Source organism: Ambystoma mexicanum, chromosome 8, assembly GCF_040938575.1.
Source record: "Ambystoma mexicanum isolate Mex_15411 chromosome 8, UKY_AmexF1_1, whole genome shotgun sequence".
NCBI classification, from domain to species: Eukaryota; Metazoa; Chordata; class Amphibia; order Caudata; family Ambystomatidae; genus Ambystoma; species Ambystoma mexicanum.
Window position 1 is genome coordinate 349,923,933 of NC_090929.1, and position 19,807 is coordinate 349,943,739.

A 19,807-nucleotide genomic window follows, 5' to 3' on the forward strand; every position below is an offset into this window, starting at 1 on the left:
ACCTATTGAGACGTTAAAAACCCAAACTTAAATCAGTTGCTCTTTAGGGCACTGATGTATGGGGTTATAAGTCGTCTAGCCAACTCCAGATAAATCAGAGTAACTTTTTTCGTTAATGGCTTAGCCTTCTATCAATGGCTCAAGGACATTACATGGATAACAATGGTCTAATGGTGTCCAGGTTTCATGCAAAAACACAAAAGGTGGGAAACCCCTACTTCAAGGACATCTGGGGTCAATATTGTTATATATTAAACAAGTGTGATGTCCTGAGAAACCGAAACAACCTTAGTCTTGTGTTTCTTACAAAAGAATGAGGTATGGAGGAGAGACTAGAACTGCATCTTCAATAAATCATTATTCAATTGTATTATTTGTTACATAAAAACTTTTTAGAAAAATGTTCCATAAAATACAATGTTATATAATTTCATTCACACATAATACATTTCAAAGCATGAGTCAATAAGGACCATATTTCTACAAGTGGAGGTCTATATAAACCAGTTTAAAAAAGAATTTCGAATTTCCTAACTTACAAATTCTTTAATATGGACAATATAGCCACTCTTGTTATTAGTCCACACACAATAATCATCAGGTTTCATGGACAAATATGTTTGTCCCTAATCCTGAAGAGTTTGGATAGCCTTGAATAATCATGGATAGAGATGAGCCTGTTTGTTTATACCTTGTTAATTTTACCTGTCAACATATTTAGAAGTAAAACCACATTTTACCACTGATGGCCATGGTTACTAATAATCATGCCAACAGAGCAGGAACTATTGTGTGGCACAAACAACCATCCCCATTCAAACATTTCTGTCAGCTATGCCAGAGTATTCCATTGAGGCAAACTAGCACTGGGAAAGTAGACACTATGCAAAACATGGAAAACACACCTTTTATAACATATCAGGTTTTCCTGTTGAATGATGAGCGCCTGCTTAGTGAAGGTCCACACCTTCAAAGGGCTCTAACAATATCAAGATGACTTGAATTTTCTATATAGTGAAAATATCTTAACAGTGTTATGCAGAAATAAAAATTTACATATGCCCTGTGAACTATTTTAGAACTGTATTTAATCCCGCTGTAACTTTGCAATGGATTGTGGATATGCAAATAGGCTGAGGTCCAACTCCAGACCTCAAGGCCAGACACATGTCAGAGTTTAGGACATCCCTCATTAATATTCCTGAGATACATTTGCATAAAATGATTCTAAATGTATGGGCATTTTTTCTCATGAATATTAATGAGGGATATCCTGAAAACCTGCCAGGATTCCTGCCATCCAGGCCTGGGGTTGGGCAACCCTGGGCTAAGACCTGGGAACAGAACATGCAGTTCTCTGTTTCTGGTAGTAGAGTTCCCTAGACACCCTGTATTGTGTATGATGTATGCATCTGATTACGTTTCACACTGATTGTGCTGATACATTTATTAACATTATATAAACTTTTAGGAGATGGAAGGAAAGGGGAATCATTTGGGTTGGATGGAATACATGTGAATTATAGAAGGGTGAGGTTTCAGGCTTGGGTTCCTTTGAAGGGTTGTTGAAAAACAGTATCTGCTATTTTATTGTACACAAAAATACAAATTTTGCTTCCAAACATTAATACCCCTTAATTTAATAATTATCCACTAAATAAAGAGAAGAGTAATATAAAAGTTGCATTTTTATGGATCATAGACAAACCTGGTTCAAACTACATTGAATATAAACAAGGCTGACCGCGTACAGTAACTAACAACTGTGGCTGCCTGTCCTTGTATACCCTGTCCTTGTATACTCTGTCCTTGTATACCCCTCTTACATGGACAGAGACAGAGACTATGGATGCAATGACTGTGATTCTTGGATAGACAATAGACAGAACTACCATAGACACAACTCAGAGTCTGAACAGGGATGACCATGTATTGTGAAGGTATCAAGAAGCAAGACACAAACAACAGATTCAAGGTTCAAAGTAAACTGGTTTATTAAATCAAATGTCAGGATGGTAGAAGGCCTAACTTGCCCTATGGCAAGGTAGGATTTCCCAGCCTGAACAAAACTAAGGAAAATCTGAGTCAAAGAGTTCAATTTAAAGGTCTGTCTGTGTCCAAAACCTATCCTTGACCTCACAGCTAAAGCTAAATAATGTGTAGGATGGCAATAATCAAAGAAATAGTGATCAACACAAAGTTTTGTGCCCCTTTTCAACTCTTAGCTTTTTGTTTAGCTCCCCTTTCCCAAGCTCAAAACAGTTGCACAAACGTCTCAAGATTAGCATTCTCCAGTCCAAGGCAATACAGTTCCACACAATCCTCGGGGTTCCCTTCCCAAAGTTCCAAGCAACACGGTTCAATAGAAACAGGTCTTGAGGCTCTGTCCTCAAGTCAGCACTTATAGCTCCTCAAGACTCAGGGTTCCCTTCACCAAGATTGTAATGTAACAACTCGTATTTGTTTCAGTCTTTCAAATTTCAACACAACTCTTGGTCAACCTCCTTCTGAATGGCATTACCAGTTGACTTACAGTGCTTCTCCTTGGTTGCATTCCACCCATCACAGGTCGCACAACCAGGATGCCTGGACTCATCAGCCCAAACAGGTTCTTCTGTACCTGTCCCGTGCACACATTTATATTCACTTCGTTTCTCTTTGTCAGCCTCTTGGCTTTATTGGCAGTTTTACACTCTCCTGGTTTCTCCTGGTTCACCTCCTGGACTTGCCATATTGTGTCACGCACCTCTTGCCAGACTTTGGCCTTGCTGCACTGTTTCCATTCATAAAGTTCACTTTATGGTGGTCTGGTTCATGCCCCACTTTTCTGTTACACTCTTTCACACTTGCACTCTTTTTCGTAGGCTGCTTTCACTTGGGCATTTTCCTGTTTTGACTTTTATCAATTACTTGCTTTGCCCATAAAGTTTTATTCCTATTTAGTGTTCAGAATGCTTAATTTCAAGGTTTCGTTCCATTCAATATTCAATATGTGTATTTCAGCTTAGTTGCTAATTTTCATTCAGTTTGGTACTCAATATGTATAACTCAACTTAGTTTCAAATTTGTATTTGGGTCGGTATTCAATATGCATAGTGCAGCTTAATGTCAAGTTTGTATTTGGTTCGGTATTCAATATGCATAGTTCAGCTTAACGTCAAGTATGACTACGGTTTGGTAGTCAATATGAATTGTTCAGCTTAATTTCAAGTGTATGTGCAGTTTGGTATAACTTTACCTATATGCGGTCCACTAGGAGTGCCCCGGCTTGTGAGTACATTCCCCCAACACTGGCGTCCTCAGCGTTCCTTACTGGTGACTCATGAGACTGCTTCTTTCCTGCTTCTCAGACCAGCAGGCTAGCCTTTGCGAGCCCCGCACGCATGCCGGGTGTTGTCTTCTGCACGCCGGCAATTCCAGTGCTTCTGCACGGACGTGTACGGAGATGGCAGCTCTCTCTTCCTGCTTGCTCGCAGCTCCGGCTGCTCACTCTCCACCTCTTCCATGCCTGTGGCAGCTGCACAGCCCACTTGCCTTGGGTTCCAAAGGCTCTCTGGGATGTCGGTGAGTGTTCTGGATCCTTCTCAAGTCCCACCATGGCTGCCGCCTCACAACACGGGTCTCCTGATAGTCTCCCTGTTGCTCTTTTTGCTTGTAGCACTGGTCTCCCTTTATAACCCTGCAACCACTTAACAAGTGTGGTTTCCCATTGGGTCTGCCTGACTATGATTAAAGGGACATGCCTGACCTTGCAAGTACTTCTTTGTCCCAGTACTAATGTGGTGAAAGTAAGGTTTAGTGTTCGTTACTCTTAGTCGCCTCTTCCTCGTCCCATTACTATCAAAGGTTGAATTAGGGTAAATGAGGGGAGAGGTTCTACAATAGCCCATAAAGGCTGAGGGAGAGTTAGGATGGTCTTCCATAGTGAAAGGGGGATACCATGTCTCGCCTGTGGGCACCCCGCTCCCAATCCTCAAGGACCCTCCAACCAGGTGATTCTCCCTCGCTTCTCCACCCCCAGGGTCAGTATCCAAAAGTGATGGCCTTTCCCTGGCCACCTGAGAAGAGGATCCAGGGGGGAGTAGGAGTGAGGATACCCTCAGGTTTCTCACAGTATGACAACTGAACTGAAGACCAGGGAGGTCCCCTGGGTATGCAGCACATTCTGATCTGGGAGTGGAATATCTAGAAGATCTATTTTCAATAGCTTCTGCATTCTTATTGCTAGCCCTGTGGTCTAATATTCAATCATCCCTAATTAGAGCATTCCTGAGGGATGTGATGGCCCATTTAGGATTCCATAACCAGCTTGCATTAAAAAAAGGCTTGATACCTACCCGGCAACATGGAGGCAGGCAATTATCTTCCCTATTTTTAAAAAGGGTGATCCTGGTAGCCCCCTTTCCTACAGACCTATTTCTCTGTTAGATACCTCTTTTAAAATGTTCAGCCGTGCGGTTTTAGGACGGCTTGAACAATGGATCTCTGATTCTGGGGTTCTCACAAAGACTCAATATGGCTTTCGTCCGGGTCTGGGAACTAGGGACCAGGCTCTGAATTTGTATTTGGTGGGAGCCACGTCTATATATGTGAGGGGTGAGCCACTGTATCTAGCATTCATGGACCTGAGCAACGTGTTTGACAAAGTAGACAGGGCTATGCGCTGGACGCTGCTCAGGTCAATGGGCTGCCCGGAGGATCTGGTCAAGTTCCTCCAGATAATCCATGAACATACTTCAGCTTGTGTCAGATTTGGGGATCAGGGACAGTGCACAGCCTTTTTTGAGACCTTTTTGGGTGTTCGGCAGGGCTGTGTTGTGCCACCAGTATTGTTTGCCCTCTACATAAATGGTGTTTAGCAGGCATTGGTCGATTTCCACACTGACTTTATCAGGGTGGGTGGTGTCCCCCTCCCAATACTAGGCTATGCTGACGGCATGGTTATAATTGCTCGCAACGCTAGAGCCTTACAATGCCTGGTGGATGTTTACACTCAATTTATGGCTACTCATGGGCTGACTGTGAACTCAAAAAAATCAGCCGTCATGGCATGTAGGAGCTCGGGCGTCAGACATCTTAAGATGCGTAGGATATGGAGTGGAGGTGAACCCATCCCTAGGGGTACTAGTTTTGAATACCTGGAAATTTGTTTTACAGAGAATTGGCGAGCGATGAGACAGGCGCTTCGGGGTTTGTCCCGCTTTCAACATAATTGTGTGGGGCGCCGAATTAAACAAATTCTTGAAGTATACAGGGCCCAAACAAAAACTGCCACTAACTATGGGGCAGCACTGTGGGGTATGAAAAGGACCCAAAAAATTAAAAACGTGGAGAATTGTTTTCTTAAAAAACTTCTTGGGTTACCGCAGTCTGCCCCAAACTATGATACTCACTTGGAATTGGGATGTCCCCACATTGCTGATGAATGGTTACTGGCCCCAGTTTCGCACTATGGGAAAACCAGAAAGCAACCCTTTTGCATAAGATTATAAGAGCCCTGGTGAGTAGTCCAGCTGTAAAGAAAATCCCCTGGCTCATATATATTCAGAAATGTATTCGACAGCTGAACTGTGATAACCTTATTTACCCTTCAACCTTTTTGACTCCGTGTGCGGTAAGGGCATACAAGCAAATGTTTAAATCCATCCTTGTGGCAAATAGGCAGTCCTCCACCCTGGGCATTCTTGCAAATAGAAGACACATTGTGTTAACAACTGCAGATGCCATTCAGCCGCACTTGCTCCACAGTGATAATCCTGTAGATCGCTGGGCCTTGACCCGTGCCCGGTTTGATTGCCTATGGTTAGGGGCACGAACAAAAAGCTTGACTCACAATGTGCAACCCATAGCTTGCCCCTGTTGTCAGTGGCCGGTGGAGGACCTTCTACACTTTGTGCTGTTCTGCCAACACTATACAGATTTAAGATGGAAAACACTTTTGCCACTACGCCGGTCCGCTGGCATGTCGCAGGCTAGGCCTGCTTTATGTTATCTGCTTTCAGCTGCTACGCTGGCAGTGGCCTGGGGAACGGTGGACTATTTGAGAAGGGCTTGGTATCAGAGAACTAAACTTATTGCCCAAAACTTGATTGAACATTGAAAACCTACTGAACCGTGTGACCGTTTCTTGTGGATACTAATTGATTGATTTACACACATGCACATTTTAAAATTGTTTTAAGATACAATGTTTGTAACTTTATATCATGGTCTTTTTAACATGTAGAATTGGATTTTGTATTGTTATGCATTTTTACTATGTTTTTTGTGATTTATGGATAATCTGTTTCCGAATAAACTTATTATGATGGTATACACATGTTTGTGTTGTCATGCATTTAAAAATATTTGTTGATAGGAATAATGTGTGATTATGGGCCTCATTACGACTCAGGCGGTAAGGTTTTTACGACGGCGTAAACAGCGCCGACCCTTACCGCCTGAGTACGAGGTCCCTTAGCGCCATGGCGGATTTAACACCTGCTTTTAGCAGGTGTTAAAATCCATGGCGCTAAGGGACCATGGAGTTAATTACGCCACCGTAATTTACGGTGGCATAATTAACGCCTTCCCCACTCCCATTATGCCCTATGGGGCAAAAATGGGAATGGGGAAGGGTAAATGGGGATTGGGGACTTACCGCCCCGCCAAGGTCGGAATGGGGCAGTAAGTCCGCCAACCACCATGGCGTAAACGTAGTTTACGCCATGGTGGTAAAGTCACGGCCCAGGCGGTAACTTACCGCCTGGGTCGTAATGAGGACCTATGTATTTTGAATACAATGTGTAATAAATATTTGTTCAGATCTACTGTCTGGAATTGATTATTATGTGTGGAGCATAATATCTAACAGGTAAGGACTCTGATGTTGTATATAATAGATAGGGGATTGACAGGCAAGTTTGTGGTTCCTGTGAATACCTGATACACATGTGGAATAGGTCACATGTATGCAAAGGCAAAGAGGTTAAACATTGGACAGACAACGGGGTATGTAACCTGTTCGTCATTATTTCCTTTGATCATGTTTTTCCTGTATGTCAATTGCTTCATTTTTGTTTGTAAAATAGTTTCTTGTGTTTTAATTGTATGTCTTTAATACAGAGACACTAGCTATGTGCCATTTTAACTGCATGGAATTCAAAGAAAATAGAAAATAGAGCAGCAACTCTGATTAGGAGAATAATATGTGCCTCATTGTTTTAGGGGGCAACTGGAGAAAGAAAAAAACCGCCCATTGTTCCCACCACTCTCTCCCAAGAAGCTAGTCAGTAAGTGATGCATCCTATTTGCATATTGTTTTTTTTAATGTTACTTTTGTCCTTTCTTGAAACATAGAACCACCTGAGTGAATATAAAATTCAGGTGGAAGTATAATGCCCCTATTATTCAGTCCTTGGTGTAGCAAGTGACCAGTTCAGCCACCCAATCCAGAAGGCATGCGTTAAGGAAGCAGTGTTATATCTCGCATCGAGCATTACGGGGAATGGAGAGTGTTATGTTCCCATTATGCAATTAAGCGGGCTGTTTGCAGAGTGACAAGGGGTTTTGTTTTATATGTATTAGTCACATTTTGAGAGGAGTAAGTCAGTTATCCCGTCCAATGTGTTCAATCCTTGGACCAGCAGTAGTAAATGCCATGGCCACAATTTTCAAATTCCCAAAGGGGCAGGGGGAACATTAGGGTCAGGAAGGCCCTACTATCAGGTGGTCTTTTTCCAATGCATGCTGGAGCAGAGGTTGCATTTTTTTTTTCTATAGCCCAGTCCGTTGTGGAAGAAGGAGGTGTCTGGTTCTTGAGAACCACTCCATGTGGAGGAAGAGGTTGTTTTCTTTTTCTGTGAACAAATCCATTATGCATTCGTTCCTGTTCCTTTTACCTACTATAAAGTGCAGGAAGACGTGTGGCCTGAGCGTATTATTTAAAGTGGCGAAAGTGGAATGCTTGGAATGCTTGCTTTCTAATATCAATGTTTGGGCACAGAAAGGGGTGTTTTCCTATATCCATTCATGGTAAAAGAAGGGAGCGTCCATGTTGCCACTACCCAATCCTAATTGGAGCAAGGGGTATGTCCTTTCTATTAACCAACCAACATTGCCACCTCAAATTTACAAATAGTGGAGTTGGAAGAGATATCTCCTGTTTCAATCCTCCAAAGCATGGCACAAAAAGGGGTGCATGTAGGCTATTCTTATTTTATAATCCACGATAGAGGGAGAGATGTTGTATTGTTCCTTTTAGCCATTGCTTAGGTAAAACAGACTAGAGAGTCAGTCCTTGGGAAATACATATGTTGTGGTGCATCTCTCCATATAATGGATCAAGGCAGATGTATGATCCTTAAAGGCATAAAGTGGCAGTGCCCTGTGCCTCACAGTAGACCAGCACACTCGCTTTTGCAACATTATCCCAGCTCTAGTCTGCTTCCTGAGATCCAGCTAGATGTATTTAATCCAGTAGAATTGTGGATTTACTACCAGCAGAATTACTGCTGGCAGTAAATCTTCCAAACCCATTGGAGTCCATTCTGACTCCATAGTGGTTTATTAAAATTGGTAGCCAAACAAAACAAATCATATAGGAAGTGTTATCAACGTGTGATGGATATTGCAAACTGCATATCCCCATGTAAACAATTTTATAAAGCACAAACATTGATCATTAGCAATATATTTGATTGATTTGCATATTTTTATTGTGCTCCTGTACTCAGAACCGGGTCTGACTGCCCAGTGAAACAGAACTTGCTTTATTGAGAACCCAAATTACATAATGGATGAGGAACACTGATGGACAACTGGAGGTTTGTTCCAAACTTTGGTAGCTTGCATTGCAAAATGACAACCCCACTCCTTGAAGAGAGCTTTGTGGGGGCAGACCCCTAATTACCTCAACATAAAAGGGGTCCATCACGTTTTGTACATAAAGCAAGTTTATTGTACAATCATCCAGGGAGCAGTTAGATGGGGCTGTAGACCCAAACTAACGCAAGTCTCAACGAACCAAATCAGTTTACACATTTTATACATTTCTGCAACAGTTAAAACACTCCCAGATATTTTATTACAAGCCACACCTCAGACATACACAAAGAGGTTCCACCTTTCTTCATTTATTCCCTTCTCATTGGTCATCGACAATCTTTACTACCACCTTCAGATCATATTCGAAGCACACCCATGCTAGGGATTGGTCCAGGGTAGGTCGTGACATCATGACATAATAAAACATTCACATACAAACATAATTCATTACTATTAACAACTGGCCTGAGCTAAAGGTCTCAGGCCAGTTGCACATGAACTCTTTGGCTTTCCATTTTTGCGCTATGAACAGAAGCACCGAAAGGCTCAAAATGGCGTGTGCTTTCCGTTTATATTTTGGCCATGATCTACAGTTCCAGTCTCCAATGCCCAGTAGGCTTTCCTTGCGGCCTCTGATAGTTTGAGTGACAAAGATTGTTCGGATATTGTTATTAACTGCCCTCCAATACCCCCCCGCCCAGTTGGGGACAGCTCCACCATATGTGCATCAAGTCCCCCAATCCTCCACAGTCTCTCGAGCATTTCAGGTACACTGAGGTGTTCATCCAGTGCAAGCACACCAGCGTAAACTTATCTTATACCAGAACCCCCTGATTTGTATGGCTTGTGTAAGTTTGGGGATGGCTAATCAAAGCTGTTCCTATTCTTCCTCTGGTAAAGGTTCACCTAGTTTGTTTTCCCACTTGGTTTCATTTGTAAAGAATGGGTTGGGTTTGCATTTAGCATTTTAAACAAATATATACTGGATCTAAGATGTTTGTCTCCTGGATTTGAGACAAGACATATTTCAAATGGCATGAGGGGTTTGGTGGCTGCTTCTCTGATGGGGGGGGCATCAACCAGTGTCGCAATTTAAAAATATTGAAATCTGTCGCTCTCACTCAGCTAAGAGTAATTTGTGGTTCGTTGATGTGTGTGCTCATTGTGGACTTCCGATCATTCTCACCCTTGCTGAGTGCCTCCTGCTGATTTCCAGTGGGGTAAGGATCCCTGTTCTAGCCTAGTGGTAAATTGTGGATTACGAAGTAGTGGTTTAAAGGGAGATGGGAAAGAGGTTGTATGTTGGTGTGTGCCCACCTTGTCCCACGTCTCTTCTACCAGCTTTGTGATTTTGGTTTTGTACATATTTAGAGGTCGGTCTGATCTATGTAGCCAGATGATCTCTTCTAGTGGAGCCCCTACCACTGCCTTATCCATTTGTATCCATCTTTTCTCAGAGCTTCCAACAAACCAATCCTTAATCACCCGAAGCTTTGTTGCCAAATAATATGTTTGGAAATTCGGGATGCCCAGCCCTCCTCTGTGTGTAGGTGTCAGATAAAAGAGGTGATCATGTTGTTTAACGCTCGGAAAAATGATGGCGGGATCGGGAGGTTCTGGAAATAATAGAGAATTCTGGGCAATATGACTGTCTTGATCACATTTATCTGCCTTAGCTACAAGACCGATATGATATGATAGGTTATTTATAATGCGCTTAATACCCAGAGGTTTCTAAGCATGGACTGGGGATCGAACCTGTGTTGCTCTGTGTTGTCTTGCTTCCAAGGTGAGCATGTTGCCCCTGAGCTATCCTCCGCTGACAACAGGCACCATTTGCACAACTGTTTAAGTTGAGCCAGCAGAGATTGATAGTTTGCCATGTAAAGCCCATTCAGTGTCTGTGTTATTTTAACCCCCAAATGTTTTATGCCCCCCTCTACCCATCTAAATTGAGTGGCCTCTTTAGCCCGTCATAACCCCTCCACTTCCACTGATAAGTTTACGATTTCAGATTTGCTTATATTGATTTTTAAGCCAGCTACAGCTCCAAATGCTTCAATTTCTCTAATAACTAGCAGCAATGAGGTTTCAGGGTCTATCAAGGTGAGAAGCACATCATCAGCATACGCCATTACCTTATGGTCTTCCCCACTGAAAGGGATGCCCCGAATGGATCCTGCTATACATAATTTAGCAAGAAAGGGTTTGAAATGTATAGCGTTTAGAAGAGGAGAAAGGGTGCATCCCTGTTTGGTGCCCCTCCATAACAGGATCATCTGTGATATCTTGCCATTTATTAGGAGACAAACCACTGGGTTACAATACTTTGCCGGAACTTTATTCATGAACTCAGACCCAAATCCCACTGCTTCCATGATATTAAATAAGAAGGACCATTTGACGCTATTGAAGGCTTTATCAGCGTCTAATGAGATAATGATAACCGGATCTTCTTTCAGCAATATTTTTTCTATGAGGTGTCATGCTTTCCTAATATTATTGTGAGTCTGCCTTTGTTGTATGAATCCTGCCTGGTCTGGGTGAATTAATCTCGGTAGGATGGTATCCAAGCTCTTAGCCCACATTTTTGCATAGATTTTAGCATCCACATTTATAAGGGCTATCGGCCGATAGAAGTCGCATTGTGTTGGGTCTTTAGCATGTTTGGGAAAGAGGACCAGTTTTGCTTCCTCCATCATCTGAGTGATGCAACCACTCCTGCTGTTGTATAAATGGGCCAATTTAGGAGCCAGTACCAGCTGGAATGTTTTATAGAACACAGCTGGAATTCCCTTCCCCTGAGCTCCCCGACTTGGAATGCGCCGCACACTCTCTGCAGGCTGGAGGCTTCTGGCCCCCCTCCTTAGGGGACTGCACTTTCCTCTGCAGTGATGAGAGTGGAGGCCTCAGTCTAGGCAGTATATTCTCTGTGGGAGGCCCTCTCACCTGAGACTTGCTGTTGTGTAGAGGTCACCATTCCACGGCCTCTGTGCTTCCTCCTCTCCTCTGCGCTTCCTCCTCTCCTCCAGGGGGCCCCCTCAGCTGGGACTTGCTGCTGTTTAGACACCACCAGTCCACAGCCTCTGCGCTTCCTCCTCTTCTCCGGTGAGGCGGTAATCATTTTGCTGCAAGTCCCTTTTATGCTTGCTTTCTCCTGGGGACTGTCTCTGCTCTTTTTCGTGCCTTTTCATGCTCCCACGCCACTGTGAGTCTGCGGGCACCGGGCTGCAACCCGGCCGAAAGTGGCAGCCCAGGCTGCTCCTCCAAAGGTTGCCTGCCGCGTTGCTGCTCCTTGTACACTCTCAAGAAGTGAGGGTCCCATCGAGGAGCCCTGTGAGGCCACCCGCATGGCCTGGGCTAGCATTCCAATCTCACCCGTGATCCGGTCAGCAAGACCACCCCTCCCTTGCCACCAGCGCCGGGAGATGGGACGTCCTGGCCCCGAATCTGCTTGGCAGCCCAGGCCTCTCTGTGACAACGTTGATTAAGGCGGCAGGAGGTGTTCCCTGGAGTCGGAGCCACTGCGGTGCACCCACCCCGCCCTTCAGGAGCTGTGCTGTCCAGGCGGGCAGGGCACCAAAGTGGGCCCAGGAGGCCTCAAAGCCGTGGCAGAGGGGGCTCCGTTATTAAGCACCTGGCCGGGGCATCCCTGCTGTCCCTACCACCCCTCTTCTGGAATGCCAGTCGTCGGGGAGCCTGGCGCCAACAGGAATGCCGTCACTCCACCGCCGCCATCTTGGAATCCCAGCCCAATGTTTAATAGATGAAACTTAGATGAATATTACAAATATTAGATAATGATCAGCTGCTAAAAAAAACTCTGAACAACAATCCATTAACCTTTAGTACACGTCTTCATTCTCTCTCTACTTCCACAATCTCATTTTTGCTTGAACTTAATGTGGCTCTTGCTTATCGTTCGGTGCTGCATAATCTGTTGGGATTGGAACTCTATCTACATGAGTTGAATTCCTATAGCATGAAGGAGTGATTGAGTCCTAGTTTTAACCTGGGCTATATTCCCTCCCTATTAATCACTAACATGATGCAATTACCTGTAAAGGTAGATAACCAAGAGTTTGCTAACAAAGAAACAGGCTACATATTACAGCTCTTTGCCAAATTTTTCATTAAGTCAGAAATGGAAAGTGAAAATCAATGGAACACAGAGGTGGGGGTGCTTGGATCCCCTTTACCACTAACAAACATTCATTCAATACCAACACCAGCCTGGAGACTGGTTAAGTTCAGGAGAGCAAGCCACAATGTCTACTGTGGAGCAACTCCTGAAGCAGGAATTACATTCTAAAACATCTAAAATAAATAACAGGGTCAGTAGTGGCAGATTTCCTTCTCACTTTGATCTCGAAAATGTGTACCAGATTCTGGGTGTCATCTTTTGCCTATGACTTAAGGTCCTCTGCTCCACTGAAATCGCAACAGCCTATATTATATCTCCCAGGCCCCCGCCTGGTCTTTACAGTGCAATTTCCCCAGTCCTAAGGCACATGCCTCATGTCTATTTAGAGCTTTGTTCTTATTTTGTGCTTTCCTGTTCTGTGAAAGTGGATTTGGCTAAGAATGGCAGTGCTTGAGTGTGTCAGATGGTCTGCTGTCTGTTTCAATAGGGCAATCTCTGGAACATTTCTAGGTAACCCCCTATTCATCTGCAGCCCTGCTGCCCTGGATTACTTTGTTAAATGTACCTGCAACCTCTAAGTAGTGTGGTTTGGATCCTAATTTGTCAGCTACCCATCTAATGCAAACGTCAAGAACATCCCTTTCATATGGTCTGTGCCTCTTGTGTGAGTGAAGACCTATTAAAACAAAGCTTTCATTTTGAGTCATGGGAGGGACAAGAACAACGTTGGTGGTATCTGGACAGTACACTGTTACCATGAGGCTTTGTTATCCAGTGGTGCAAACTTCATAAAATGTGTTTCCATCTTTGACCTTGTGGAATCATTCAGTTTTCCGCCCTTTTATTTATTTCTTCCGGTACAGTTGAACATCTCCTGCATCCAGGGCAGTGAAGTACTATTATCAGGCACATTCCTTTTGCCAGTATCCTTGGTCTTGTAGAGAAGTTTGTGATTTAACCATTCTAAGTCTATTCGACTTGGGTTTGACAGGGTGGAGAAATAGAAATAGTGTTTTGAAGGTGGATGTGCCGTCCAGGGTTCGAAATTGAGGGGAGCTGGGAGATATTTAGCTCCTGCTTGTAGCCCAGAAGAGTCTGGTTACTTTGACATTAACAGCTACCAGGAGCTACATTTGGCTCCCCATGCCAACTGAAGCAGAACAAACACACCTATGGGCATTTAACTTTGTGTGTTTGGGACAATATATAAACATTAGGACACATCGAAACAAAATTTAAAGCATAAGGAGTCATGTCAAATAATGAACAAAATGATATTTGTGCATCTTACGTGGAAGTTAGATTTGTGGAACGCTATGCCCTAGCTCCTTGTCCTGCAGTGGTAACTCCTGGTCACTGGTTACTGCTGAATTCCCAGGAGCCGCTTTTAGCTCCTGCTTATACAATCTTAATTTCGATCTCTGCTTTTTGTGTCCGATTTTCCCTCTTGCCTGGATGTTGCCTTGGTATACACGCATTTCACTGCGGTATTTTTCATAGTGTGTTTTTTTCATCGCCGTTTTTATTTTGAAAAAAACTTATTGTTTTTTTGTTTTTTTTGGGGGGAGTTAAAAAATTAAATATATAGTTGTGGGTGTAAGGGAATAAAAAAAAATAAAAAAGGGGGTTTCGGGGGGGGTAACCCCCCCCCCAAAAAACGAGAAAAAAAACGAGTTTTTCGAAAAAAAAACGGCGATGAAAAAACCTGCGATGAAAAATACTGCAGCGAAATAACGTAGAACCGTTGCCTTGAACTCTATAATCAGAGCAACGTGAGCCATCATGAGAATCTCCTCCACCATTTGTTTTGGATCACACGTGCCTCAGAGGAGGAAGACACAAACCCAGCTAGGATTTCAGAGTTTGAAATGCATTCACAAAATGTTATCAGTATTTTGAGATATGTTATTTCACATTAAGGGTTTTTGCGGTACTGAGTGAGCGTTGACCATAGATGTCTAACAGTGCTGAGGCTTATGCAGAGAGTAGCATATTGTGTCTTCTCCGTGTTATCCAGACCCTGATCTGTGAGACAATAGCAAATGTATAGCAGAGGAGGAAAGAGGACCAAGAGAGGAAGAGGTTTGACACATAGGAAAGATTTGTGCACTGTTAGCAAGGGAATTTTGGGGTAAGGGTGGAATGTGTAATAATTTGCACTCCCATAGAGTCCGTGAAGAATGACCAGGAAGTATTGACATGATACACTAAGTATCTGCATGATAAGCTTGAGATATGCTTCAGCATATCCTTGAAACGCAATGGCTTCTTTGTTCATTGGGTGATACCTTAACTTGACAGACGCCAGAGAGTGAAATCTGGAATTGCTCAGCCAATGATCAGAAGTGACAGAGCCGAGGGTGGGCTGTGTTCAAGGCGAATGAGCTGCACACACAGGAAAAGAGACAGCAGGTGTGCAGGCTATCCTTCAGAATGCCAGATTGATGGGTGCAGTCGGGTGGAGTAGAATAAATATTCAGATAATATATTTTGTGAGAGGGGATTATGTTACATGATCCTCACCACATAAGACTATGCACCATGCTTGTTGCATGTATAGCTCCTTATGCCACGTGTTAGGACACGTGACATTATTGAGGGTGAGGAGCAAGGAGGGAGTATTTGAGTCTGCCTGCCAACTATGTAAGCAGTGGTGCGCCCAAAGGCCTGTTCTGGGGGAACCTCGGCTCCGAAGGGGCATGAAAAGCCAGTTCTATAATAGGCATAAGTGGGTGACCCTGAAGACACTTCCATGTTAGGTCGAATACTGGAAATAAACTCCAGCCTTCTCATGGGACGCCTCTTCTATTTCTTTGCTCCTCTCAGTAAATAATGAACTTTGTGCTCCACACCCCTCAGCCCCCCCACCTCCCCCATCAACTTCCTTGTTACTCATCCACCCCTGCTCAACGCCTCCAGCGTCCTATATGAGCAGGAGCCTGATAAGGTGATATGTCAGATGATAACAGGAGTGGGGTTGTAGTGTCCACAAAGGCACTACCACCGATGGCTTTGGAACAGGGAAACTGGAATAAAATTAAATGCCATGCCTCCACCCAACATTATTAGGGCGAAAGGTTGAGAAAAACATTTTACATAAATTAATGTGTGCTCTCATTCACAAGTATAATGCACCTCAATCTTCATAAGCCATAGAAAAATGGGAATGCAAAAAAAACTAGAAGGCTGAATAGAGATTACAACAATTTCCATGTAACTTCTCATAGCACCAGGGGTGTTGCTAGGTCTGGAAAAGACCCGGGGCTATGCTACTGTCGGAACTGTCGAGGCTTGGGGCTAGCTAGCCTTTTGGTTGTAGCTCCTGAGATTCTATCCGGGGCTACAACCAAAAGACCAGGGGCTATAGCCCCCTTAAGCCCCCTCCTCCCCCCCCCCCCAGCAACGCCTCTGCATAGCACCTGGAGCAAATGGTAGCACATACAAACACCTTTTTCACAGGCACCCAGGGTCGGACTGGGCCATAAAACTGTCTCAGGGACCAATGAAAAAGTGTCCCACAGTAAATGGTAATTCACTCCTTTTGTGACAAAATGTTAAAATGTTTGATTAGTACGCAAGGGAGAGGCTTTTGATAAAATGTGATGCAAATTGTGCATTTTAAAGAATATTAATTCAGTAACACTGGTCAAAACTACTAGCCGCATGTTGAAGTAACTTATCAAAGGGGCCCACATGTACCAAAAAAAGTGTCCCACTTTGACCCAAAAAACTGGCCCACGCTAGCATTTTGAGTTTGGGCATGTCCCTATTGCCCTGTAGGCCAGTCCGAGCCTTCAGGCACCCATCTCCCACAATCGGCTTGTAGTTTTGGGCACATCTGAACACAGATGATGGAGAGTAGGAACGGAAAATGAGAGAAAGTTCAGTGTTGCTATGCATGAAAGCAAGGGAGGAAAACCAAACAGTGCAAGTCCCGTGTGGCTGGCAGTTACATCATCCAACCCAACAGTTCAAAGGGCATAGGAGCTGCAGGCTCGCTGAAGGGTTTGGGGGGTAGATTATGGGAGGTTTAACTGATGCCAGGTTCTAATGAAATTCCCAGCGTGGAGGTGGATCCAGGTTTTGTAAAATATTGTTAACGTGGCCCCATTGTGTGTCTAAGCACATCTTTACGTTCATACTATTTTATATCTCTTAAATACAGGGATTCATGATCACATAAGACATCATGTTTTGGGGGTGTAACTTTTGAAACTAAGACTCTGTGCGCTGAGGTGTGTGAAATCAAAACCTGCTACAAGATGACTATTGCAATATGATTTTTCATTGTGTTTTTTTAATCAATTGAATACAGTATCAGGCTGCTGTGTAGATATATGGAGGGGCAGAACTATAATTTGGTATCTCCTTCTTAGTTGTATCTACAGTAGACGTCTTTCCACTTGTATTTATAACATGTATGTGAGTTGATATGTTGCAGTAACCTTTTGATTTCTCCTAGCATGGGATGAAGCAATGGCTAGCCGTCCACCACTTCGGATCGATATGGATGGCCCGGGTCCAGATACCTATCTGCCGCTGACAAAGACAGGAGCAACATCTTTCACTATCGGCCGGAAGTCTCCACCTAAAGGTAATTTAAAGCTTGGGCTCATTGTACTATACTTGTCATGTAGTTCGTCCCGAGGAAAGGTAGGATCAACCCTCCAGGTGAGTGCTGTGCGTGCCTGTTTGTGCTCCCTAAAATTAGGTACACACTAACAAACAAAAAGAAACAGAGAGTCACATATACACAGTTGTCTGCCCCTTGATGTTGATCACACTGCTGTGTTGGCCTGTTCAGATCGGAGGTATAAAGAGCACATGTCACACAAAGAGCTGTCATATTGTGTTATCTGATCCATATAAGGTCAAAGGAAACTCTTTTCATTTTTGGTTATTACTGAACTCAAAGAAAGTCTATGCACTTGCACGCATCCACAACATCATTGACTTCCTCACCACACACTCCTGACATGCACTTTCTTGCATAAGCATGGCTGAAACCCAATCACACACCTAATAACTACGGCATGATCACACTGTCACCCACCCCATACACATTCTTTGAGGCCCTCCTTCTCAGTTGCTCCCCTGCATCACACCTACACCCCACACTCCTCCACCTCATTTACCACCCCCAAAACACAATCTCAACTTCCAGACTGAATGGTCTGACTTTACCAATAACAACCACATCTCCCCCTGCAGCAACATCTACATTGGCAATTTGAACCCAGGTAGTTCCCATCCAGACAAACTCCATACTAAAGAATATCCCCCTCCACTCACCCAATATGAGCTCACCAAACAGATCACCTACCCCACGCATATAGCATATATAGAAAGTAACTGGGTCCACTGGCATTTCGGCTCCTCGTAGATAAGCCTTCATCCGGACCTCTGGGATAGTCTCTCTATAGTTTTTAGAGGGGAGAGAAAGAAAAGAAAGAAGAAGACTAAAAACTCTTGTTGTGTAGAAGGTGGTTTACAAAGAGCCACTCAGAGTCTTTTCGAAGAGGCTCTGCGAGCTTGGGTACATCATAAAAAATGCAACATTTTGTCCATAAAGGGCAGAAAAAGCACTGACCTGGTGTGTATCGAGGGGACTTATTGGGAAACAGTCTTGCACAACGTCAAGTTCGTATTTCCGTTGTCTGCGTCGTCGAGTGTGACAATGTTGTGTTGTTGCTGGTCTTGAGACACTGGGGCGCAGTACTGAAGATATTGTCAGACAGATAACGGTCTGTAAAAAAGTTGTAAGATGCATATTTGAGAATGCTGGAGAAGTGTCATGTGTAGTGTGGCTAGCTGTGATTCTAGATGAGCATGAGAAACCAAGCAGTAACTAAGTGTCAACTGTTACCTTGTACTTTTTAGTTCTGGGTCAAGGAAATTCTTCCAAGTCTGTAAAGGCTGTGATTCAGGAAACCTTTGTGGATAGAGAAATGGGCCTTCTTATGTGGGGCTCGCCAACAACTGGTTGATTCCGTGTTTTGCCTATGGAGGATATGTCCACTGTAAGAGAGGGGGAAAAAGGGCAAACATGTTGCAATCGGCTGTGTCCCTAATGTAGCCTGTGTTCTTGAGGTTCCATACAGAGCTAAGGAGGTTAGGATAAGTGGGCACAGGTCACTGTCATATAAAGGGGATTACCTTAGTGAAGATGGAGCTTCAAATAGCGGGATGTCTTGGGCTCAGCGAGTCGATGCTGCCGTTGCTGTCATATTCCTGCTTTGCTCATGCGTTCGGGATTAGTGTCTCTGATTCTGGTCGACACCACATACTGAATGAGATGTTAAATAACCATTTTTGAGAGTATTACCTTTTTTAAAAGAACTTATGAATGTTGGCCACTTCCACTTTCGATTTTTGACTACTTATGATCATAACCACCTCAATTAATGTTGCACATGTGTCAGCTCCTGTGAGTCAGCTCTGTTGTGGAAGGTGATGTGTATTCTGGTCAGCCGGGTGTAGCCTGCCAAACGGCAGGACAGGAACCTGGAGGGCCGGGCCTCCTGTTTGATCTCTTTGTGAGGGCAGGTAACACCCTCCACCGGGACAGACGCACAGCAGCAAGCTGTCCTGGGCCTGGGCATCAAAGTAGCACACCCGGTCAAAAAGAGAAGCCTCACACCAGGGTTCTACATCTCTAAAGGCCATTGTTCTTCGTGAAGAGAAGGGGGTGGGATTATGATAGGCAAGAATGCTCTGGTCAATGGAAGGAGACTTGCATCATTTTTTTTCACTTTGACTCTCTTTCCTGTCCCATCCATTTCCTCTGAGCAAAGCAGGGGTTGAGTCCTACAAATTAAAGTGGGGGGACTCATCAACAAGTGCAATGGAATGTGACAT

The 19,807-nt window shown here is 43.9% G+C and overlaps 1 protein-coding gene across 1 annotated transcript in view; it reads left to right on the forward strand.

The window, feature by feature from the left end:
• Positions 1–19,807, forward strand: part of STPG3 (sperm-tail PG-rich repeat containing 3) — a 494,984-nt gene that overhangs the window by 106,867 nt on the left and 368,310 nt on the right. Inside the window, exons 2-3 of the mRNA XM_069612157.1 lie at positions 7,207–7,271; positions 17,412–17,543. Coding sequence (XP_069468258.1) covers positions 7,207–7,271; positions 17,412–17,543 — 197 coding nt within the window. The remainder of the gene's footprint in view (positions 1–7,206; positions 7,272–17,411; positions 17,544–19,807) is intronic.